Raw genomic sequence first — 24,159 nt, 5'->3', positions numbered from 1 at the left:
CCAAGCTTGGGAGAGAGAGAAACCAGCAGCAGGAAGTCTTAAACTTCAGTCGGTGCCACTGTGACAGCCCAGAGTACTTCAGCCATTCAGAGCTTCTCGATTCTTCATCTGGAGTACCTCTTGCTGACCCCAGTGGCTGGGTGTCCCCCCAGCAGCTCCGTGTCACTCACTGAGGTGCTCATTTGCTTTGCACGCTTCCTGCTGTGAGGATTCCTGCTCCTGGCTCAGGGCTGATTGTGGTATGTTGCATTTTAAAAACCAAAGGTGTGTTACTCTGATTTATCCCAGTAGTGGCTAGCAGCCGAGTCCTCTGGGATCTGAAGTAAAGCAGTAAGCATTCTGGTTGCTCAGTGGTACAGCTAACAACGTTCAGAGTTGGGCTGAAGTTGTCTTCCTCGTAACCAAAGACTTTTCTAAGCTTCAGGCAGCCGCTGGCTGGGGCAGAGTGGGTGGTGTCCATGTCTCCTCTCTTTCTCATTGATAAATGAGAGCTCGGCAGTACCCACACGTAGAGGTTATGCTGTAGTCCAGCAGCTCTGGCTGCATCCTGCCTCCTTGGCTTCTCTTTTAAGCTGCACTTACACGTGTTTGCCCCCAGTGCTGTGCTCTTCAGGTTCATCCAGGCCCATAGTGCAGGCTGCTGCGTGCAGGACGCAGTGCCTCTCCCTTCTCGCCCTCCACGATGAGCTGGGGAGTTTGGCACCGCGTGCTTTGACATGAGCTGTGTACAAGGTTCTGATCAGCTGTGACACACTCCTCACTCCACTCTGATGGCTGCAGCTGTGTAACAGAGCTGCACTGCTGTCCTGTGGTAGAGCAGCCCTCACCTCCTGGCTGCTTGTCCTTCTTCATTAAGTCAGTAAAACCAAAACAGCTCCCCCAGCCACTTAATGCCATTGCACAGATGCCCTCAGCTCCTGAGCCTTTTACTTTAAATGGTTTGGCCAACGGAGCTTTCAGAGGGAGATGGGCTACGGGGCAGCTCCCCCGGCCCCAAGCACTTCTTAGATTAGCTCGTGCTGCGTGATGTTAGCCATGCTGCCCTCCAGCACCCACCAACAGCTGCCACTGCTGACAGTACAACAGAGCCAACTGAAATCTTATGCCTGGAGGCAGTTTTCCCCCCCCCTCCATTGGAGCAACGCAGAAAAGCTTACCTAAAATCAGTAGCTTGTGTTGTAGTTCGGGCCAAACAGCACAGTAACATCAGCCCCTGGCTCAGGGCTGAGCTGGGAGTGCACCTACACCTGCAGCTCAGCAAAGCAGCACTCCTATAGTGAGACAAAGCAGATTCCAGAGCCCACCCTGAGCTCCTCCTGCTGCAGGACATCACCTCTCCAGAGCCCCCGTGGAAGTCCCCAAGCTCCAGGCTCACCTTTAGTCTTAATGGAGTTGGTTTGTTTCGTGTTCTGTACAATCATTCCCTCCTGGTTTCTGCACACAGTACCTTCAGATGGATTTCGGTGTACGGTCATTGTTTGCAATGTTTTGTTGTTTTTTGTTTTGTTTTTTTTTAAGTATAACGTGAAATAAATTAGAGGATATTTCATATTTATGTGAGTTTGATTTATTACTTGCTTGAAGCTCAGTGGTTAGGCCTGGAGAAGCCTTTTTCTTCTGACTCCTTCCTTCAGAGCTCTGTTTTGGGTTACTGGGTGCAGACACTGATGGTTGAAGTCTGCAGCTATTTAAACACTGCCCCTGTGACCATCCATAGCAAGGATCTGTGCATCCTGGACCATTACAGCAAGGTGAAGAATTTATTTAGATACGACTGAATAGTTTTAAGCTATAAAAAAGGTCCCTAAAGCCAACTCTCAAGTCACAGCAGCCCTATGGCAGCAGAGATTGCAGCAGTGCTGCAGGTGCTGGTCTCAGCCTGCAGGCTCCTCCCCAATCCCAGCCACCAGAAACTGGAACTGCTTCTCATCAAGACTTCGCCTGGTTTGACACCTGGGATGGGAGAAAGGGGTCAGTGAGTTAAGTACAAACTGTGTCCTTCAGATTCCTAATTAACAACTGTTTCACAAAGACAACTCCCTTCCAAGGGCGGCTGCATTTCCCATAAGGGTAAGAGGGAAAAGCTAAAGCCATGTTCCTATTGCCTGGATGAGGCCTTACCACTGTGAGCTGTCCATCTTTGGCTTTAAAGACGTGGGGCTCCGGCCCAACCGTGAACACCATTGTCCCCTCCTTCCCAGAGCCAATGCGAAACCGAAGGCTGCCAACACAGACAAGCACTCCTGTGATGCTCTCCTCACAATATCTCCTCACAATAGGCTTTACTCTAAACCCACTTTATTTCTGTTCCCTTGGCAAATCTCGTTAGATTAGAAGATCAGAGCTCTTCAGCTTAGGTAAATTTCCTAAACGACTGCATTATACCATAGAGCCCAGGAGGGTTTGATGAATGGAGCATGCCTGCCTGCTCTGGGCACCTGAGTTTTCCTGGAGCTATTAAGCACGAGAAGATAAGCAGATCTGACCTGGAGAAGACCACTGAACACAAAGAATCCAATTACAACTGAAACGCAAAGGCCAGAGAGAAAAGCTGGAACAGAAGTACAGGTTTCATACGTCAGTTCCAATTTCTGTACGGGTTTGAGGGACGGACTGCATCCACCTGCTGTGACCGAGGAGGTTCCTGTGCTCAGCCAGCACAGTCAGAGGCCTCCTGAGCTCAGGGAGAGGCATTTATCCCTAAGTGACCCCCAGCTGAGCCCCGCAGGCTGTCCTCAGCCAGAGCCAGCGCTAATGGGGTGTGCTGGGAGGATATGGAGCCCACGGCCCCAGGCCCAGGTCACAGCAGCAGGAGACAACGACAGACCCCACAGGTCGTGCTGCCTGCCTTCCTTACCTTCCCTGCACAACTTTGACCAGGTTCTGCTTGTTGGCCAGCATGCAGAGCTTAGTGACCGTCTCAAAGATGTGTTCACACTGAAGTATCACATCTCCCTGGAAGCAAAGAGGGGCAGCACGAGGTCGGTGGGCACCACCCCCCCACGGGGCCCCCCCAGCAGCTGTGTGCTCAGAGGAACTCCTTTCAGTTATCAGTGACATTTCATCTTCCTACCTTCTGTTTGTTGTCCTCGGGAACATGGATGACCATGATCCCATCACCCAGGTTGCTGGTAGAAATACCTGCAGGGGAAACCCCAGAGTTAGAGACAGCCACGGAGGGACACAGCGTGGACATCGGGCACTGTTCTGATGTGGGCAGCAATTCCAGCACTCACTGTCCACAGATGGACATCTATTCTAAACAGGGACTCTGTATCTTCAAGTGTAAAGCAGTTGAGCAGTCAGGCTAGGTGACATTTAACAGTCTCTTCCAACTCAAAGTGATTCCGTACAAGAGTTTTTTGTCCCCTGAGCCTGTGAAACTAAGATCATCAGTGTCCTTTCCAGGCACTTGGAGACTCCTGATCCCACTGCAGAGCAGTGCTCTGTCCCCGGACCACCAGCTATTTCCAGTTCCTTAATCCAAGCAGAAAACACAGCACACAAACCCCGCCATGGGTTTGCAGCGTTACCTTTCAAAGTGGCATAGTCGATTTTCTGCTTGATCTTGGCCATCTCCACCACGTATGCCGAGGACTGTGTCAGCAGCAGCACGCGCTCCCGCGCTTTGAAGCCGTTCCTGTCGTATTTGACCACGGGGGTTGCATACTGTGAACAAGGAGCTGGGATCAGCATCTCCCTCCGCAGCATCAGAGATGGCGTTGCAGGACCTGGGATGAGGACGCTGCTGCTCTGCAAGGCTGCTGAGCTCCAGCTTACCTTCACCTTCTCGCCTTGGATGAGCTGCAGCACTTTGGGGTTTATATCAGTCTCCTCTGAGGATCAAAGCAGAAAGACAAAGTGAGTGGAGGTGGCAGTGAGAGCACCAAACAGCTGCATCCACTGCCTCACTGCCATTAATCCTCGTCCCATTGGATCACTCTTCTAAACTGATGGTTTAGAAGCCACCCCGGTTCTATGTCTGTGACACTTTGCCTTCAGCATGCTTTGCACCAACAGAGCAAAGCCCTCAGGCTCACACCTCCTCCCCCGGCAGCTCCGGTCCTTGGGACCAGCTCCCCACACCACGCTGCAGCACCCAGCTCTGCTCCACTCCGCACTGTACACACACATCTCCATCAGTCCCAGCTTTTTCTGCTTGGGTTTATGGCTCAGAAGTGATTTCAAGCACCCCAACCCGATGCAAGGTCTGGGGCACTGATTGCCAGCAGCCACCAAACACAATGGGACGAAGGAATGGGAACAGTGGGGTCACTCACTCAGCCTCGTGTCTGCAAAGGGCAGCTTTATGCTCCGCTGGTAGCCCTCCTTCTTTCCTCTGAAAATGGCACTTGTGACAGCTTTCTGCTGTAGCTGTTTAGAGAAGGAACACCCTTCACCCTCTGTTTGGTGTGCAGCACCTTTCAACTTGCACACTTGCACCCCATGCATTCGTTACCTGTACTTTCCTCTCAGGAGTGACACCGCGGCAGTATTTCCTCACCAGGTTCCTAATGCAGATCTTCTGTAGCATCTCAGAGGTCTACATTAAAATAAATAAGAAAAATAAAAAAGGAAATGTGGTTGTTTGAGCAGCTTTACAACCTGAGCAAGGTCAGCACCCACCGAGGGCCTGCAGCAGGACTCACCTCTTCCAGGATAGAAGGAGGCTGGAGCCAGCTCTTGTCCAAGACATTTCTGGGAACGTGGTCTCTGAGCTTCATGAGGTATTTGTACTGCACAAGCCGTACAAATTCAATGTTTTCTGGGCACAGAGGTTTCTTCCGATTGATGAAACCCTTTACGAATCTACAGGAAATACTCGAGTCAGGACTTGCACCTTAAGTCAACCAAAGTGACTGGAGGCACATAACAGACTGATAGATAGGGACAGTTTAGCAATGGGCACAAAGGAGCCATCGTCTCCCTGTCCTGGGGCCACCATCACACCGTGACCCCCCGCCCACAGCCCTCCCCACGGGGTAGTTACTTCCTGATGATCTGAACAGCCCACGTCCTCTTCTTGGCCTCCTTCCGTGCCAGTGCTCCTCGCCAGCAAGCCTCCAGCTTGATAGCTGCAAGAGTCATGCATTGGGATCAGAGGTCCTGCACAGTGCCCTCTTGGGGCAGGAATAACGCCTGCCTCTTCCCATCAGCTGATCTTTACAGAACTGCAGAACGTTAAGGTTGGAAGAGACCTCCAAGATCCCTAAAGCCCAAGGTCACCCCATCACCTCTTGCCCACTAAACCACATCCCTAAGTGCCACATCTCCACATTTCCTGACACCTCCGGGGTCAGTGACCCCACCTCCTCCCCGGGCAGCTGTGCCACTGTCTGATCTCTCTTTGGGGGAAAGAACTGTTCCTAATTACCCAACCTGAACCTCTCCTGGAGCAACTTGAGGCCATTAGTGAACCTAGCACTATCAGGACCCCAGGGAAGCAGAGAGATCCACTCACAACAAAACGGATTCATGACTTTTCAGGGCTCCAAAACCCACCAGAAAACACAGCTCATAGAAGAGAGCTCTTGATCCCAGAGCCCATACCTGCTTTTCTCTTCTTCTGGTAGTCTCTCTTCCCAAGGCATCCTTTGTATTTGGCTTGTAGTCTCGAAACTGACAAAGAAGCAGAGACACGCCTGTACCTAACAGGATTCCCTGAGGTCGGAGGCGCAGCTCCTAATCTCAGTGATCAGACACAGGAATTCCTGCTCAGCCAGGTACAAAGGACTAACAAAGCAGGAATGGAGGCAGCCAGAACAGAGCCCTTCAGCACAGAGATTCAAGCAGCTACAATCAGGGACCACAGTGTCAGCTCTCATTGCTGTGCACCTGGAGCCCACAGGCACTGCCTGCTCAGCCTCTGCTTTTCTGTCTATACCATAAAGGGAACTGGAACCATACCTAACAGGTGCTTCCTTATTTCAAATGCATCTTCAGTAGCAAACAGAGTCTTTGGGAAACGGATGAATATTTTGGTTCTGAAAAAGAGACCAGGAATAGGTTATTCACAGAGAGCCTGCACTGCCTTGGACTAGCAGGTCAAGTGCTGAGCCAAAGGAACCCATTCCTCCTAACCTAGAGGTGGAAGGAACTAGGCTGGATTCAAGCCCTGTGGAGATACAAGCATGGAAAGGAAGTGAAAACCTCTCGCAGCTCTCTGGGTTTGTGGTCACAGCCAGAACAATCAGAATGGCCAGCACTGTGCAGCCAACCAGCAGAGATAAGAGCTGGAGAAAGAAGTTTACCTTCCCAATTTGTATTCCTCAGGCTTATAACCAATGTGCTTGATGAGCCTCTCCACGCCTTCGGCTGCTGGCCCGTGCCAGTGTGGCCAGGTAGCAGGACACAGGGATTTGTATCTGAAAAATTATCATGACATCACCATAAATTAAGTGATGTTGAGGCATTTCTCCCTGAGCAGCCCCCGGTTCCTACTCCTCATTCAAAGCAGATTCAACACGGGTCAGACCAACACCACCTACAAACACCACGTTTGGTGCAGAGAAAAAGCCCAACATCTCTGCACCCTATAACCAGGACAAGACATTGGAACAAACCTTGCTCCCACGGGGGGGCAGATTCTGCCGACTCAGGAGAACAGCTCTGCTCACCTTTGCAAGAAGTGTTCGTACCTCCGCCGATAGGCAAAGCCAGCCCGCCTCACACGCAGGTGCTCCATCAGCCCCAGGTATTTCACCTGGTGGCGGATCAGGCAGTCATCAAACCTTCCTGCAGTAAGAACATGCACTCCCTGATAAATGCTGCCTGGTGAGCTCACTCGTGTGTCCACTTATTGGGAGAGACACGGAAGAAATCCAAGCCACAGCCACCAGCAGCTCTTTGTCCCGTTACCTCGACAGTGTGCTCAGCCTAATGCCTTACCAGGCTCCTTGTTCTCATTTGGTTTAATGCATCGGACATAAGAAGGCTCCTTGGACATCAGGATTTCTATTAGACTCATCAGGCTGTTTTTGAACTGGGTTGCAACCTAAGATAACAACAAGAAAAAGATTTCTCAGCTTTGGAACTGAAGCACTGCAGCATTGTAGTCAACTCAGTCACTGTGCTGCTTTAAAAACCAAGATAAAGGCTGACACGTGCATTAGCACAATTTAGAAACACAGTTAATCATGAGCTAACTCGACAGAGTGCTTAGCTGGAGAATTTGAGCCTCTGCCATACATCTGGACACGCAAGGTAGCCCTTCAGCAGCCAGAGGATGCTCGATGCTGAGCGCAGAGCTCATTTTAGGATGATGCATTAATAACAACAGCAAGCTGTGGCACACTGCTTGCTGCTGTCTCAGCAACATCTCTGTGTGCCTACCACAAAGCTGGAAAAAAACCCTCAATGCAAACACACTGAATGTACAGGAGCAAAGACAGGGACAGGGAAGACTTGGGAAGTGAAACTAATGTTCAGAGTTCAGAATGAGTGCTGAACTCACAGTCTCTGGCCTCCTCCTGCTGTCCAGTTCTGACAATAAAAAGCAGTCTCTAACAATTCCATTTTTAGAGTTGCACAGCACCTGAAACGCAATCAGTGAGATACGGTCATGTTTTGCACACGTGCTCTTCCCAGGGCACTGTAAGGACACAGCACAGAGATTCAAGCAGCAGCCTCCAGTGCTGGAAGGCAAACCTAGAAGGGACCCCTCCCCAAGCACAGCTCCGGAGCCAGAAGGCAGGGATCTGCTGGAAGGACAGCCAAGCTCAGGTCAGCAGGCCACCTATGGCTCCAGCACGAAGCTGCTGCCTCTGTCCACTAAGAGCCTTCCCACTGATTCTGATCTCAGTGGAGGACAGTGCTCTTCTACCCAGACAGGATTCAGGGCAATGTCAAATGCCAAGGAGAAACAGTCATTCCTGACTGCTACTGAGATTAAATATAGCTTCTGCAAAACATCTCTTCTAGCAAGATGCTTGCGGGAACAGCATCCTCTTTTACTGCTCTTACCTCTTTCAGGTTTCTGTACAGGAGATCATTGTTCTTCTCCAGAAATCCTAAAGAGAAAAAGGGTTTGTTCCATTAGGAGCCTCTAGCACGCAAGGGCAAGAGCTGGCCTTGCTGGGAGGCAGCTGGGTGCCACCCCAACGACCCAGGACAGCATCCTCACGTGGAGTCAGTGCCCACATCCCATCTGCTGTGCTGGAGGAGTGTCAAAGCAGCACCCAGAGGGCTCCGTGGTCACACTCACCGACTGCGCAGTACGTGACCTCCCCTGCGTAGTGGAGGAGGCGGAAGTCCACCCAGTCAATGGATTTCCGTGTTTTCTGATCTGCAAGCTTGCGACTGCAGGGAGGAAAGGAACAAAGCAAAGCAAAAAGCATCAAGAGAAACAGCAGCACAAGTTTCCTCAGCCTGCAGAAAGTCACCTGTGCAAGTGTGCGACAGCTAGAAGTCTAAGTGTCTGTTCCTATCAGTGTGGCTCTGATTATACGATCATGGCCCATAATCAGAAGGATCACCTCTCCTCTCTCAGCAGCTTACAGCAAATTTAGTGCTGGAGAATGGGAATCATCAACCACAAACTCCCCAGAATATCTCCACAATATCCCCACAATATCTGCCTGGATGGCAGTTTCTCCCTATAACATTTAAACACATTCCCGTTGCCCACATGCTAAGATCACCACTTTCCTCAGCTTTAAACCAAAACAGAGGGAAAAGCATCGTTTGAGAAACCATACCCTAGGACAAGAATACAAATAAGGAGGAATCAGAGCTTTAGAAAGTGAAGATTGGGGAAAAAAAAAAGAGCAACTTCACAGTATAAATCTCAGCTTCGCAAGCAGTCACTAACAGCACAGAGCTGTGCCACAATAGCACATCAGAGCATCAGAAGTTTCATTCCAGGAGCACTGCCAAGTGCAGCTCCTGTTTCAGTAGTGCTAACGCTCCTGATTAACACTTCTGATCACACAGAGTGCTTATAAGGCGCGTTGCAGGGACGAGGAAGCTGGCTACAGATTTTCCACTTAGCTGTGAGGATCAGAAACAGAAAGTGGCAGCTCAGCAGCGTGACTCCAGGCTGGTGATGAGCAGAAGCCTCTCAGCAGGGCTCTGCTGGGAGCTGGCAGGACAGCCTCGTGTCAGCCAGCAACACAGAAACTGCAAGTAACACCGAGTCCTAACTGAAGTACCAACCACTGGTCTGGATCTAAAGCTCACACGTGTATCCAAGTGGACTCTTGAAAAAACATCTACATCCGCCACACAGCTTTAGTGTCTCAGGCTCCTTGTCACAATCCCTACAACTTCCCCCCAGTGGGGCACAAAGCAATCCAATATTCTCAGTCAGCAATACAAAGCAAGAACCCCCAGCACAACCTCCTTAATACCCCCAGGCGTTATTAGAGGTTACAGTGGTGGACAGTGGACAGGTTGCTTGATTTTTCTCTAGTACAGAGAAAAACTGTTTCCTCCCCCAGTACTCAGAGAACCACAGAACACCCCCCGCTGGAAGAGACCTATAAGAATTAGAGTCCAACTTCTGCTCTGTTACAGATAAGAGATGGAAGAGCTTCCTTTGTGGAAGGATACAAAGCATAAATGCATACGTCACGAAGTGGGCATGGTCTCCTACTTTCTCTTCCAGCTTTTCCAAGAAGCTCAAGTCAGTTGCTTCACCGGGTCGTAAGCACTCTTCATCCTGAAACAGCAAAGCATCAGAGGGATGCTCCAAACCGACCATCCCCTCCTCAGCAGCATTCAGCATCACAATGTTAAGCAAAGCCAAAGAGTTTGGTTAGAATTGAGCACAAGGTCTGCCCAATACAACCAGTTTCCTGGTTAAATGTAGAGCTCTGCTAGCTGATTTCAGTAGAACTAACAACATACATCAAGATAAATCAGATCTGCCATTTTCTTCCAGATTTGGCAGTGTCCTGTCCCATCCCTTACTGTTTATAGCCCATATGAACAAAAAGATGACACGACACCAAAATCCACACAGATCTACAGGACTTTTTATCTGGATGAACCAGTCTTTGTTTCCAAGGTCTATTTGTTTAGAGCCTGAATAACACAGAATCACCACATAATTAGAAGAACTGATTATGAACCACCACAACATGGTAATTTAAGTAGTACAAACCAGAATGGAAATTATTCCTTTGTGCTTCTGCTCAACCAAGTCACAGATGATCTTGTTGTTAAAATACGGAATCGGTTCCCACTGGAAATAAGAGGAGAAAGAAGTGTTTGGGGAATGTTCTTCCCCTTTCAGAGGTGTGAATTAAAGTCTAGTCCAAATTAAACTTCAAAAGGGCACAGAATGAGACCCTTGGCTGTCTTATACATCCCACAGGAGCAATGCAAAGATGAGCTCTCCAGATTTGGGAATGGGCTCCTGGGCAGAAAGAGCACAAGGCATACTGAAGCAGAATGAGCTTAGAGAGGAATTGTTTAAAATGAGAACATACACATACTCAAGCACAGCTTTCCACGTGGGCAGAAGGAAACACTGCAATTAAGGCAGGCAAGATGCCTTCTTCCTTAATGAACAGAAGTAATTCATGCAGTGGCTGTTCAAAGGAAACAAAAGGGTGGAGAATAACGAATTACCTCTATTCCTTCCATTTCGTACTCCTCCTGCTCTGCCTTCAAGGTCATCTCAATCAACAGCTGCTGCAGTTTCTCGTTGCAGTAATTAATGCAGAATTGCTCAAAGCTTCAGGGTTGTTAAATTAGAAATATTTTTAAATTATTTCATGGACACAGTCCTACTTCTCCCACCACCACCTACTGTTTTCCAGCCAAACAGCCCAGCTCCCTGCAGATCAAACCTCAGAATCTTTATTAAAAAGCAACAGGATCAGTGTTTACTTACTGAGCTAACCCAGTGCATTTGCAGCCACCCGTGCTTGCTTCACTGGGACAAGACTACGTTCAAGAAGTCCTGTGGCATTCAGCACACACTCCCACTGCCACAAGCACAGATTTTTCCCCCAGCCTCAGGAACTGCTGTTACCTGTTTGTGTCCAGCACTTCAAAGCCATAGATATCCAGCAGGCCAATGACTGTCTTACGAGTTGAGTCCTGTTAAAGAAAAGTTGTAGCTGTCGCTTCAGCTGAAGCTTCTTCCCCTATTTCATGTTGTTTTCTTCACTTCAGTCCTGAACTTCCACTTTGAGATGCCAAAGGAGCAAACCACAGCATCATTAAGGTTGGAAAAGACTTCTAAGGTCATCAAGACCAACCATAAACTCGTCACCACCATCAGCAGCCACTTTGAAGCAGGCAACTCATTGCTAGAAGTATTTAATGTACCATGCTTCATACCAAGCTAAACAGTTCTCCAACTCAGAGCTGTGGGATGACCCTACGTTACTGAGTGTGCATGGCATTTGACCATGAGCACTGTTGGGCCATACTGCAGGAGCTCCAAGAGTGCAGGAGGACACCAAATGAAGAACCAACCTTGTTGGCCAGGGAGCCATTAATTTTGTTGACCAGCCAAGTGAATGTCCGTCCGTAGATTGCCTTTGCTACAGCATCCCGAGCGTAGAAAGCCAGATCAACATTCAATGGGCTCAAGACCTAAACAGAAATAGATGCACGTCAGATGTGATAAAGAACACACCTCATCACAGCACATTTCTGCAAAAGTCGTTCATAATTCTGGCACAGAGAACCAGCAACTCTGCCTGCAGTTTTCTTGGCCATTATCATTATTTCAGTCTGGTGCACCTCCAGACGTCAGCAGGACTGACACTACATTTTGGAAAGAACTAAACATGGGAGAACTGCAAATGCCTCCCCTCGCTTCTTTTTAGTTTTATTTTATTAAACTTATTACAATCTGCTCAAAGAACAGTTTATACCAGTGCTTTCTTCTCTTTATGCCATCTGGTTTCCCAAGAAGCACTCCAGGAGCTACACAGAAGGAAACTGGCTCACACACACGGCTGCCTGCAAGTCCCCGCTCCTGGCTTTCTAACAGTTCCCAGTTCATTCAGCCATGACATTCAAAACTAAAGTAGCCCTCCGTATTAAAGTGTCAGACTAGAACAGCAAGGCAACGTGGATGAGGAGGACAGCCAAATTAATCTGTTTCAACTGAAACACCAGTGGGAGCAGAGCACCTCGCCCGCCCCTGCACTGCCCCCAGCTGCTCTGTACCTCTTCAGAGCGGGCTTCAATCTTCCGATGGGTGAGGGCTTCCTGCAGGATGGACAAGTGGACACCCAGGAGCTGCAGAGAAACAAATGCTGCTCTCAGTATGGGCAGCAGGAGACTGCATAAACAGTACTGTGTGATCACTAGAGCACATCTCCTACAGTTTGAGACTGTTTGTAGCTCTACGAACACCCAGCTCTTGCTATCATTCTGCTGTAGCGAACAGACCCAAAAATAAATAGCAAGGTTAAGGCTTCTTCCACACTATTTGTAGTGCTGACACTGTCTAGGAAGTGGGAGATACCTTTGAAATCCACTTGATCTGAGCACCGTTGCGAATGATGGCATGTCCATTGCTATCTTCTTCAAACTGAATGTTCCCAAGGTGCAGGACACTAGCAACTATTCCAAAGAGGTGCTAATAATAAGAGATACTGTTAGAAAACGAGTTCCCACATCTCACTACAGAGCAGTGCTAATTCCCTCTGCACATCTCAATCCTCAGACACATCTCCCAGCCACAACTCCTTCCATCACTTGGATGGACGTTGGACTTCCATACCTCCAAATCTTTTTCAGTGAAGTCGATGATAGAAAAAGCTTTGCGGACTATTTTCCAGTCATTCTTGTCATTAATAGAAAACACTTTGGCACATCGACCCTAGAAGAAAGATGAATTACTAAAATTCACTGGTTAAGTGATTTTATCAACAACAAACACAGCCTGGCCATAATACTTCAGTTCCTCAGCTTGTATAGATGCTGCCTGCAGCTGTCTGGTAAGGTTATTGAACTCCTAAACGTGAAACCAGCTAATTTGATCAGCTCTTTCAGCAGCAATTACTTGAAACACAGCACTTGGATAGCTATTACCACCAGGTGGCTTAAAGCCCACGCTCTTCACACGACTGCCATTATCTCTTCTTATGGTAATAAAAGATCCCTACAATTCTATGCATAAAATTGAGAGATGGTCAAATTCTCACCGACCTGGATGAGATAAGCATACTTCTGAGGGTTGCGCTCCAGCCCAAGCCAGCAGAGAAGATCCTTCTCTCCACCCTCCAGTAACTGGTAGAAGATATGGAAATTCCTCTCTCCGTGGTTTTGATGGACAACTCGGGATTTCTCAATCAGGTAACTGAGGATGTGCCCTCCCACTGGAGCTCCCTAGAGAAATGAGGCAGTGACACCAGAAAGGCGATGGCTGTTCATCCAGCACAGGAGCAAGAAGCAGCACCAGGAGATGAACACTACCTTGTTTCTTATCTGCTGCCTTTTTCTAATAAAGAAATAGTATCCACCAGCACTTCAAAATATATCTGCAGAGTTCTCTGTCCGTCTAGTGCAAGTCACCCTGTACAACTGTGTACATTAAAATTCTACCAAGCACTGGCAGAGTTGCAAGTAATGAAGCTTTCAGGATGTATAACTAGTCACCCCACTCACAAAGTGCAACACATCTAAAAATAAGGTCAGAAATCTGCAGCGTTAGTAAGAACTAACAAATGCTGTGCTGCCTGGAACGCATCCAAGAGGCTCACTGATACAGCTTATCTGAGCAGTGGTTCATTAAGTTTGTTCTCACCTTAAAGTCAAATTGGATGTCCATGTATTTCCCAAATCTACTCGAGTTGTCATTTCGCAGAGTTTTTGCATTTCCAAAAGCCTGTGGATAAATAGACAAATCAAGCCACTAACAGAGAACCCGATACAGCAGGATAAAGGTTTGCTGCATCAGTCAAGTCCTACTACAAAATGTAGAGGGGTTAAAGTAACGCAAACTGATGTATCCCACTGCTTTCATATGGACCTCAGCTTAATAACCGACTGTAGGCAGCATCATGAGGAACTGTTGTACGTTGTACAGACCCCTCATACTCCCAGTTTCAGCCATCCTCCTGCATAAAAATGATTTAATATCACTTAATGTTTAGAAACATTAAGGGGTTGTGCTACCAAGAGGCATAATTTATGCTGTTACTTTTGCCATGCATGCAAACCATGAAAACAAGAGGCCATTCCTGGGTGTAAGTGTGCAGACAGGAAAGTCTTGTGAAGGGAGGCCATCAACAGCTCTTCTTCATCACACCCATCCAGTTTTTACCTCCAGAACAGGGTTTGACAGCAGCAGACGATCACGGACAACCTGCAGCTGCTCTGTAGTCGGACAGGTGACCGCGTAGTACTGCAGGATCTTCTTGGAGGCCTCTGTCTTCCCAGCTCCGCTCTCCCCGGAGATGAGGATGAAATGGTTGTTGTACTCACTGCACATCACCCGGTAGGCATTGTCAGCTATGGCATACCTGAATAAGGGTCACAAGAAGGATTCAGAGGGGGGAGCATCCATTGGGTATACTCCTTAACTAACATCACAAGCACTGGACACGTTGGGAAAGCAGAGCTCAAAACAACAGTCTGCTAGCCACGGTGATCAGCCTCTGAGGGGCAGACTAAGCTCATTCTTTTTCCACTGTTGAGATAGGGTTTAAATGGGCTGGGTATATTTATAGTGAATGTTGCTCATACACACTACTGGCTCCTTCCAGGGAAGAGGGGCCAGTTCTTATTCCAGTGAATGAAAATCCCAACTTCTGCTTATAGAGACAGACCCGAAGATAATCAGTGGAGTCTTCATCAGATATGCCACTTATGGAAGAAAGAGGAGGAAAACAAAACCAAAACCTGTCAACCTCAATCCCACCTGGGCAATTTCCAACCACCAAAATAACTCCAGCTCAGAATTCTGAATTACCAATTTCCTCCTCGTGTCAGAAGTCCAAGCAGAGCTGTGCTTGAGCACTGTGCTAGTCCTGCAGCTGCCTGCAAGAATGTCTCAGAGTTTCTTCCTCATGCAGTCCCCCCCCCCCCACTATTTCTCAGCCCTTCTGCTCCCCTTTCATTCTCTCAGCCAGCTAGAAGACGACTACAACCTTACCTCCTGAAATATAGGAATATTAACATTCACCAGACTCAGTAACTCTGGATACACATCCTTGTAGCTCACACACAGCACCACAGACAACATCCAATATACTCAGATGAGCTGAAGTCTTAAGGATTCTACGTACAGATGTGGTGGCAGTTCAAAGAAGTTCACCCCTCGGTAAAGCTGCATCTGGGTCACTGTGTAGATATCCAGCTCTTTGTAAGGGTTGACAGAAACAAGAAGAGTGCCAATGTATGTCTGCAGGGAGAAAACATGTAGAGGTGGGAGAGCAGTATTATCACCTGAGAGACAGCTCCTTGAAGAAGAGTCACGTACATCACAACATTTTGGAAGAAGGCAGCACAGAACTTGTGAGAGGAACAAACAAAAACAGAAAGCAGAAAAACCTCACCCACCATTTCCAAGCCTCCAAACCCACAGTAAACTATCACAACCAACCCTGTTAAAATCGGAATTGAACCACAAAGCAAATGTAGAGCCATACAGCATGCACAGAAAAATTCTGTTTTGACATTCTACTGGGTGAGCACCCGCTGGGTACCAGCTACATCGTCAAGGTTTATCGTCTCAGTGCTCAGTGCAACCACAGTTGGACGAGCACTCTCAGCAGCACTCACTGAAGCAGGCACTCACATAGATGAGGTTCTCCTGGTATCGCTTGCGGAGGTTGTTCAGGAAAGCAGCCTCGCTGGTGTGGGAGTCCAGGAGCACAAAGTCCTGCACCCCAACTCTGTCCCGGGCTATCAGAGCCCCCTCCATGATGACGTCAGTGTTATCTTCCACCTCTTCCTTCTACAACACATGGGTCAGGCTTAGGAGAGGGCAGTAGGGACCCTAGGAGACAACCATTCCCTCCCCATACCTCAGGGCCAGATCGACCCAGTACAGGTAATACTGAAGGGTGGTTAACATCCTCCCCAAACCAGTAGTTTCATATCGACGAGCACACACCGATCTCTTTCCGATCAAGAAGTTTGGGACTCATTACTTCTGTCAGAGAGGAAGCCCAAAGCTTCCAGCAGCTCTCACTATGGGAACAGTTGCTAGAAACCCAGTTCCAAAGATCTGGGCGTGACCTGGCACACGTCATTAACTCCATCTAGACAAAGTAATTGCAAGGACCTCTAACTACCCATCTCAGCCCTCCAACACTACCCTGAACAAGACCACTAAGTTACTACGAGCAGCTCTCAAATTCGGGCAGCAGATGTCTCCACACACCAGCGAGAAAACGAGAAAAGCCCATCCACTGATCGGATGAATCTGAGCAGAGATTGGGAATAAAACCCACTAAACCTTCACTACCCTCCCCAGCTTGCTTTTCAGAAGGCTGAAACAGGCAGAAAAGATGTCACATCATTCCTTTGCACGCTCCACTTCCGATTGTTTGTAATGAAATTTGACTTTATATTGAAAATACTGCTGAGGATCAAGCTCTTGTTCCAAGGGCCATACAAATTAACCACATACATGCTTTTTTTTAATTAAAACAAGCTGATAATTTCATGATAGCGAGCAAGCAAATAAGATATTCTTTATTCTATAGTAGTAAATATACCATAGGATGTTATTAAATATAAAGACACAGGGATTGCACAGATTTCATAGAATAATTCCTGCTGAAATGCTTTCCTTATGATAGAAATTGAAGTTTCAAGGAACTTACCTTTTATCACTCCTGAGCTTCACAGAGATGTGAACACGAGCCCATCACGTTTGCTATTCCCATACAGCCCTCATGACACTGGAGTTTTTACATTTTGCTGCTCCACTGCTCAAGAGGTGAGTGAGTGGGGGTTTGAGCAAGCATTAAAAGAGAGGGCACAGTGTAAAAGGTTTCTGCTAAGTTTTGCCAAGCCCTGGCTTTAGAGGTCGGCTTTTCTAAGACTGCAGAGCTCTGCTGGAAGACAACAGCACGTCGGACACTGGGGGCTGGCAGGTTTAGATGCAGAATTTCACAAAAATGAAGGGCTGAAGCCCCAAGCTCGTAGTACTCTGACAAAACCAGAGAGCTCTTAAACAGAGATTTTAATTAGTCCCATTTTTAAGTGCAGAATTTTTTTTAAGCACTCCTCTGTATCTTTGTGAGCTTTGCAAATTTGAGCTCAGCAGCGCTACCAAAATTCTACGGAGGAAGATGTTCTGCCAATGTGCTATTTAAATCCTAGCCCAGTTTAAGAAAAGTCATGCTACACTAATTTCATACAAGGAATTCCTGCCTTGCTGTCCTTTAGTTTTGCCCTGAACAGCTGATACTCATTTTTCCACTCTGATTTGGCCATAGCATAGAGCTGCCTGAGAAGATCAGAGTTTATCACTTTGGCAGAGAGGTGCCCCATAAACATTGCTTGCTGGCACTTCAGGTGGGTTTGTTCTGAGCAGTCACTCAGGACAACCTGAGCAAGAGAGCTTTACGTCCTTTCCAAGCCAGGAGACCTGAAAGAGGAATGCTGAAACCACAGCAGCCATCTAGCTGATCAGGTTTCCTTTAGCCTAATTCTTGCACTCGTATGTTAACTGCTAAGTGACCCTCTGTTCTCTGGCAGACAAAAAATCTCTCGCTCTTTTCTGGGCTACTTTGTGCTCAGATTTTGAGCATTTTGCTATTGCTGAGGTCGGGCAATTTTATGATCGCAGCACAGCTTACCATTTCCCCCCAGCCCCACTCCGGGCAGTTCTGTCCTTACCTGGTGTCATCCTCAGTAACAGATACCCCTCAGGACTCATCAGCAGTACACATTACCCCAGCACGGTGCTGCTGACTGCTCTTTCTTAAAAGGATTGTTTTCCTTTCCTCATCACTTAACTATAAGCACCAGGAGATTTCTTTCTTGCCTACAGAGACACAAGCTCTGCCAGAAAACCTACCCCTGGCTACACTGAGGGCTTTGTTTTTCCCAAAGGGATTTGTCTATTGACACTGAAAGCCACAAGGAGCTAAACTGGATCAAAACAATTTCATGAGATGTGTGGCTTGAGCAGGGGCTAGAATGAGGTCTGGAGCAAAGGGCAGTGTGTTAGGCAAACTTCTCAACTCAGAAACAAGTCCTGGCAAGCAACAGTTACGAAAAATTAAATTAAAATCAAGAAAACTTTGGAAGATTATTACTCATCTTTGCTAATGACTTAGAACTCAGTTTAAACAGGTTCCTAAGTTAATGTTGCTGTTTCTCTGATTTAATGGCATAGAGCTGAAGAGATCAACGTACAGGGGAAAGAGAGGAACAATGCCACTGCTATTCTGGAAGCACTGAAGGAGCAAACCACGGCACATGCCTCCTACACAAGCACAAAGAGGTGGGGACTGCCTGTCCCAAAGCATCTTTCACGTAACCTCATACCCACCAGGTGAGCTCCCAGACCCTCAAAGTGCCACACACACCAACAAACCCCAAATCTATTAGATCCATCCATAAGCACCAACCTCCACCACAGCAGCAGAGCTCTCCTCAGGGCTCCCCTGCTGTCCCCCAAACCATCCCAACCCAGCGAGATGTCGGATTTCTTCAGCATCACCCTATGCATTCAGAAGCCTTTTCCTCCACGCTTTACCTCTGTCACCCAAGCAGATGTGCCATCTCCTGCCAACTCCTTCTCCAAAACGTGCTTCTTCCATGAAGAGTTAACGAGGCTGGAGGGAAGGCCTGCTGACACCGCGTATCGTGTGTCCTGCTTGTGTGCCTTCCTCCTCGGGCAGGGATCGTAACATCCTCACTGTTTAATGAATTATCTAACACACGCTCAACAGTCGATCTGTGACGAGGTTTATGCTTAAGAACTCATCAAGGTACTGTAAAACATCACCAAAAGGCTGGAGTAGGACTCTGAAGGGAAAGACATCCACTCTAACCCTTCTGATGTGCAATTTGAGCAAATCCATGCACAACCCGCCGCTCCTGGACGGGCTCATCCCTTCCAGCAGCTCCCAGCTTCGCTCCCCACCAGAGGTCACTGCGAAACCCATGTCAATTAGCAGCCGAAGTTTCTGAAGGCTCCCCCTGCCCCACCGCCCCTGAACGTCTCCAGCCGGGACTCACGGTCAGTGCTGGCTCCCAGATGATGCCAGACGCTCCTTCCACCCCCCCACCCGCCCAGAAGTCAACAATCAATAAGTTTTCCCACAGTTACTTCTCTGCATAAGCAGCCAACAGAATGAAACCCCTCTGTCTGGGCAGTCAGCAACCCACGAGCAGCAGCGAGTGCCCTCTGACTCCCGTTCAGCCATACTCCCTAGGTGATGCTCTCAATCGTGTTAGGAGCTCTGTATTTAAAAGCTTCACACCCAGGTCCAACCTCACGGAGTTGATGTCCTTCAGAAGGAACTCAGAGCAAGACAAGAGTCTACCCACAGACCACAGAACAGCTGTGCCTGGTCTTACAGCAACATCAAGGAGTTAAATACCTTACCTCATGGCTTGGAGTCATCAAGGAAAAAAAAGTGAACAGCAAGGTCTGGGAAACTGAGTAAAACAAAAACATTTTCGATTTGCCCCCAACTAGATCGGATCAGGAACACTCAAAAGACTTAAAATTTAAAAGCCCAGTGATTTGTGTTTCTAATAGAGAAATGGAAAACCACCTGTCCAACCTCTGTTTCCCAACAGGATCAATCAGTTTTTGTTAACAGGCCCAGATAATTCTTACTGACAAGAGCACTGTTGCATTACGATCTCTGCAGTCAGGCTTCCCACCCCCACTGACAGCTCGAGCCTTATTTCACACTGGACGCAGCCACCCTAAGGCACAGCTCAGTCTGTTTGTTCAGCTCTGCCTCCAGCTGGCGTCCTAGGGATGCCATTGTGACACCCAACTTCTTCTTCTGCTGTCCCTCTTGAGCTCTCAGCAAACGAAGTTCGTGCCACAGGAATGCAGCACAGTAAGCAGGCAACTCTGGAGCCGTCTGCTGTGAAATACAAGTGAGAGCCTCAGGCCTGCTCAAGGCAGATGAGCTTGGAGCAACAGTGCTAACAGATTCCTTTAGGAACGTCAAAGCTCTGTTTTGGAAATAGTCACTGACTGCAACGGGCAGCGCTCCTTGACCCGGTCCTGCACCCCTCATGCTCAACAGGAATGTGCTCATTAAGGCTCATCAAAATGGGATGGAGTCACTGCAAGGGTTACACCGAGGAAACTCCTTGGGCTCTGCTCCACTAAGAGGCTGTCCAAAAGGGCAGTGACAGGACTAGACCATATAGAATAGGGTAAGAAAGATGTCCCGAGACACACAGCTGGAAGCAGAGGCTGCTGCCCACGTGGCCAGGTCAGCAACAGCAAAGATGGGCCCCAGCAGTCCAACGTCCTCCTGTCAAACCCAGCAGCAACCCTAAGGCCAGGCTCACAGCGTGCCATAGTGGTGGTGGAAGGCTGCATGCAGCTGCTCCGAGGGGAGCCCGGACCCTTCCCTGCCCTCCCCGAGGGGCATACCATCACAGAGATGGTACTGCTGCGTGCATGGCCATAGGACCTGGGGCAACGTGCTCCTGCACCTGAATAATGGCAAGCCCAGGAAAATAACTTCCCTCTTGCTCTAGAGGCTCTGGTGTGGCTCATAAGAATAAATCTGTTCGGAGTAATTTTCACGATTAAGGGCGCATAAAACCAACAGAAGCAGATCAGATCTGCACCAAGTAATCACACTACATCTGTATAACTGCAGCAGCAAAATACATTAATTTTAATATATACATATTTAAAAATATTTCAGTTGGACTAGCCCCTGTGTCTCTGGAAATCTGTACCACATTTTTACAGAAACCAAAACACTGCACTCCAACTGAACTTGGGAGCACTGCAATGTCTTGGGTCTGCAAGGCATTGAGAAGCACATACAGTAGCTTGGGACATCCCAAAGCAGCAGAATTCATAAATACAATTATACTGCGGAAAAATTTACACATTGTAACCTAATTTTTTTTCAAAAGAATACAGAATAAGAGGGTTTTAAGGTTAATCAACAGCCTAGGGAAACGCCAACAGTTCTTAAGGCCTCTTGTCTGTATCCAGGGAATAGCCCACTATAGACTTGTTAAAGGGTGACTGTCTGTCTTTCTCAATAGAAGAGAGGTCGAGGTGAACTACTTCACTTTCATAAATCAAAAGAAAGAAAAAAGTGAGAAAATCTCCAGAGTTCAAACATTTCTTTAAAACCCAAACTTTAAATACTAAATGGGCTTCATGGCTGCCATTTTGAAAAACATTAGTTTGCCAAAGGACCCTTTTGATTTCTATTTGAAATGTAAGAGCTCACAGATAATCCATTGAGAATCAAGCCCCCACAAAAGGCTCCCTGAAACAATCGTGGTGCTTGTGAAGGACAACATTTTTGTGCGCAAAATAAAACATTTTAATGCGCTACAATCCATTACACATATATTCCTCCATTTCCTTTCAGTAATTATTCATTAGAAAACATTTAACGTCACTGCAGATTTCACACTGGGCAGTCCGCACACAAAGGAGAAGAGTTGGCCCATTTATAAGGGACTGAGGCCTTCTTTTCTAATCTGAGAAACTCCAAGGAGGTGGGGGCTGCTGGACACAACGGGCAGGCTAAATTGTGCGGTTAACGGTCAAAGCCCCCCTGCCTACTTTGACACTCATTTAAAGATGACAGCGAACAATAGAGATTTGTTCTTAGCAACTCTTTCTTGTTATGCGGTCTACACGGGCTGAGCCGGGCAGCTCAACGCGCCGAGCTGCTCCCGGTGCTGGGTCCCACCTGCCACCACTCGTGCCCCCACCCACCCCATCCCCCCATCCTTTCCCCACTTTAACACAACGAGACAGGTAAAGAATATCATTAAAGAGAGTCCCATTCAGCGCGTCAGCTTTAATAAAACAATTGCTCGTCGGGTTAATGCGAGCAGCTCACGTTTTGGGTGAGGGCCAATAGTGCTGCTCCTCGGGGCCAGGTTGGTGGAAGCAGCCCTTCCCAAAACTCCCAGCCCACCTCTGCTGCCAGGTTACAGCGCAGGCAGCAGGCACCAGTGCATTAAGAGCACCTGACTTACAGTGCATAACCATTTAATTGACAAAACGACTACAAGACCTGCAAGGGACCGTCGCTTCCCTTTGTCAGTGTGTGTTCAGCAGAAATTCAGCCAGTTCACCCCAGATACACCAACACAAACCCTGAGGGTAGAATGCTTTGGACCTCAGAAAGCACGGAAAGGTTGGCCCACATGATTGCCTCTCTTGAGAGGTGTAGAAACTGGAAGCAAACTAGGGAGGCAACACCTAGACAACAAGTCCAAACCAAGATTCCAGCACGAGGTCCCAAAGTAAAAGCCATTATCTGTGCACTGGAGCCCAGAATCATAAAAGTGAGCTGGAAGAAACCATTAAAGGTCATCTAGTCCAACTCCCCCACAGTGCACACAGACACCCACAGCTCCATCGGGTGATCAGAGCCCCATCCAGCCTGACCTGGGGTGCCTCCGAGGACAGGGCACCCCAGCCTCCCTGGGCAGCCTGTGCCAGTGCCTGAGTCTCACAGTAAAAGCCATTACCTGTGTGTTGGAGCCCGGAAACACCAGGGGTTCCTCTGACAACTGCTGCAAAGCGGGCAGCTGCACAGGCTGTAGTGCCAGATCTGATCCATGTGAATTACAGCAAAGGTCACCCACACGCTCACGTTAACTTACAGCGTGTGCTCACTCTGGGCCTGGCTTGTCAGGCTTGAAGAGGCACCAGATGCCAAAGCTGCAGCTTTGGATGCAGAAAGAGAGAGCTGAGGGTTTATTCGAAGAGGCTGTGAGCTCAGCCTCATTCTTCAGCTGCGAGTTTATTGGCAAATGCACTATTTCAGCAGAGCCTAAAGGCAACCACAACGCAGCAAGGGAACGTTCTTGGGAACGAACAGCCAGCCCCCTCAAGTCGATCCAGCAAACATCTTCATCCAACTTCCCTTGTTGGTTTAGCTTTCCTGGACCACCACACACACAAAGCACTTAGCTAACAAGCATTTCAAAGCTATAGTCAAGCACGAAGATGTTTTGCTGATAGGACAAATCTGGTCACAGCAGCTGCGTGAACACATGAGAGCAAATGACAGTGCTTCCTTTCACTTGTCACCAGGACGGGGTCAGAGGAGAAGGAAGGAGCACTGAAGTGACATCGAGGTCTAAGTTATTTTTCGCTCTGTGCTGAGTACAAAGCAGAAGGACATCTTCACCACTTCTCCAGACCCAGTTCTCCACTGAGCACAAGAGCACCCTCTGCTCTCCTACTTCCAAGGAGGTGACAGTTAGCTCCTACTCTCCTCTCTAGCCACACTGCTCACCCCAAATAACCCCAGATATGGCTCTCCTTCTCTTCCTTCAAGCAGGAGGAAAATCATTATTCCCCATACAGTGCCAACCAGGAACGCAGCCTGCTAACAGATCAGTCCCTCCTAGCTTAGCCAGAGGGCACACTGGCATAGCAGCCAAGGAAGAGCTCTGAACTTACCCTTACTTCTTCTGTATTGCCATAAGACATGGCCTAAAACAAGCCAAGCAGAAAAAGGAACAAATCAACCTCCACCTTCTGGAACAGAAATTACTCTCTAACTGCATTACACGCAGCTACAGCAGTACGGGATGGAGAGAGGAGTGACTCAGCTGTAGAGCCTATGATTAAAAGGCTGACACAGGGAAATGTAATCATCTGCAACAGGGAAAACCTGCTAAAACAGGTGTACGAGTACAGGGAGAGGAAAGTTTTAAAGCAGCAACAAAACTAATACCATCTCAGCTGTGATCCTTAACAAATGGCTGCTGCAGCACAGCTGGAGCAAAATCGAATCCTTTTTCCCTCCCATAGAAAGGGGAAAATGGTCTGTTTTAATAAACTAGCAATATTTAAGAAGAAAATGCAATTGGGAAAAAAAAAGTAATATAACGTACATTGAATTATTTATGCTAAACAAGGATAAAAGAAGAAATAATCATAGAATCAGATGTTACTACTAAGATCTATGTTCCTGGCTGTCTTGAAAATTAGGTCTGCTCTCATGTGCTCAGGCTCAGGGCTCTGTACAGTGCCTGGCTGTCCCGGCTTCATATGGAGCAACAATTATCACAGTAATGAATGCTCTCAGCCCA

The 24,159-nt window shown here is 48.0% G+C and overlaps 1 protein-coding gene across 1 annotated transcript; it reads right to left on the bottom strand.

Annotated features, from left to right (window-relative positions):
• Positions 1-1,813: 1,813 nt before the first annotated feature.
• MYO1H (myosin IH) lies at positions 1,814-23,554 on the bottom strand. Its single transcript, XM_065739297.1, has 32 exons — positions 23,525-23,554; positions 15,710-15,868; positions 15,198-15,313; positions 14,234-14,432; positions 13,715-13,795; positions 13,117-13,296; positions 12,689-12,787; positions 12,431-12,544; positions 12,130-12,201; positions 11,428-11,547; positions 10,979-11,046; positions 10,573-10,678; positions 10,103-10,183; positions 9,567-9,658; positions 8,204-8,298; positions 7,963-8,009; positions 7,454-7,534; positions 6,889-6,994; positions 6,618-6,735; positions 6,252-6,365; positions 5,908-5,984; positions 5,551-5,619; positions 4,991-5,075; positions 4,650-4,809; positions 4,460-4,543; positions 4,281-4,374; positions 3,781-3,836; positions 3,534-3,669; positions 3,074-3,141; positions 2,858-2,955; positions 2,122-2,221; positions 1,814-1,953 (listed from the first exon to the last, which is right to left on the bottom strand). The coding sequence occupies exons 1-32, from the start codon at positions 23,552-23,554 to the stop codon at positions 1,930-1,932; spliced, it is 3,129 nt and encodes a 1,042-aa protein (XP_065595369.1). The 3' UTR covers positions 1,814-1,929.
• Positions 23,555-24,159: the final 605 nt, after the last annotated feature.

The sequence above is a fragment of the Cyrtonyx montezumae genome, unplaced genomic scaffold (genome assembly GCF_038088225.1).
Source record: "Cyrtonyx montezumae isolate F1298 unplaced genomic scaffold, pur_monq_1.0 scaffold_23, whole genome shotgun sequence".
Classification (NCBI taxonomy): domain Eukaryota; kingdom Metazoa; phylum Chordata; class Aves; order Galliformes; family Odontophoridae; genus Cyrtonyx; species Cyrtonyx montezumae.
Note: the sequence above shows the minus strand (reverse complement) of the source record. Positions and strands in the feature narration are given on the sequence as shown.

Bases quoted from the DNA above. Each gene is read 5' to 3' on its own strand.
- MYO1H (XM_065739297.1), bottom strand. From the start codon at position 23,554: ATGTCTTATGGCAATACAGAAGAAGTAAGG. The intron at 7,535-7,962 runs GTAAGAGCAGTA...ATTGCGTTTCAG, and splicing joins TGTACAGAAACCTGAAAGAG to GTGCTGTGCAACTCTAAAAA. The intron at 6,366-6,617 runs GTGAGCAGAGCT...ATAATTTTTCAG, and splicing joins TACGAACACTTCTTGCAAAG to ATACAAATCCCTGTGTCCTG.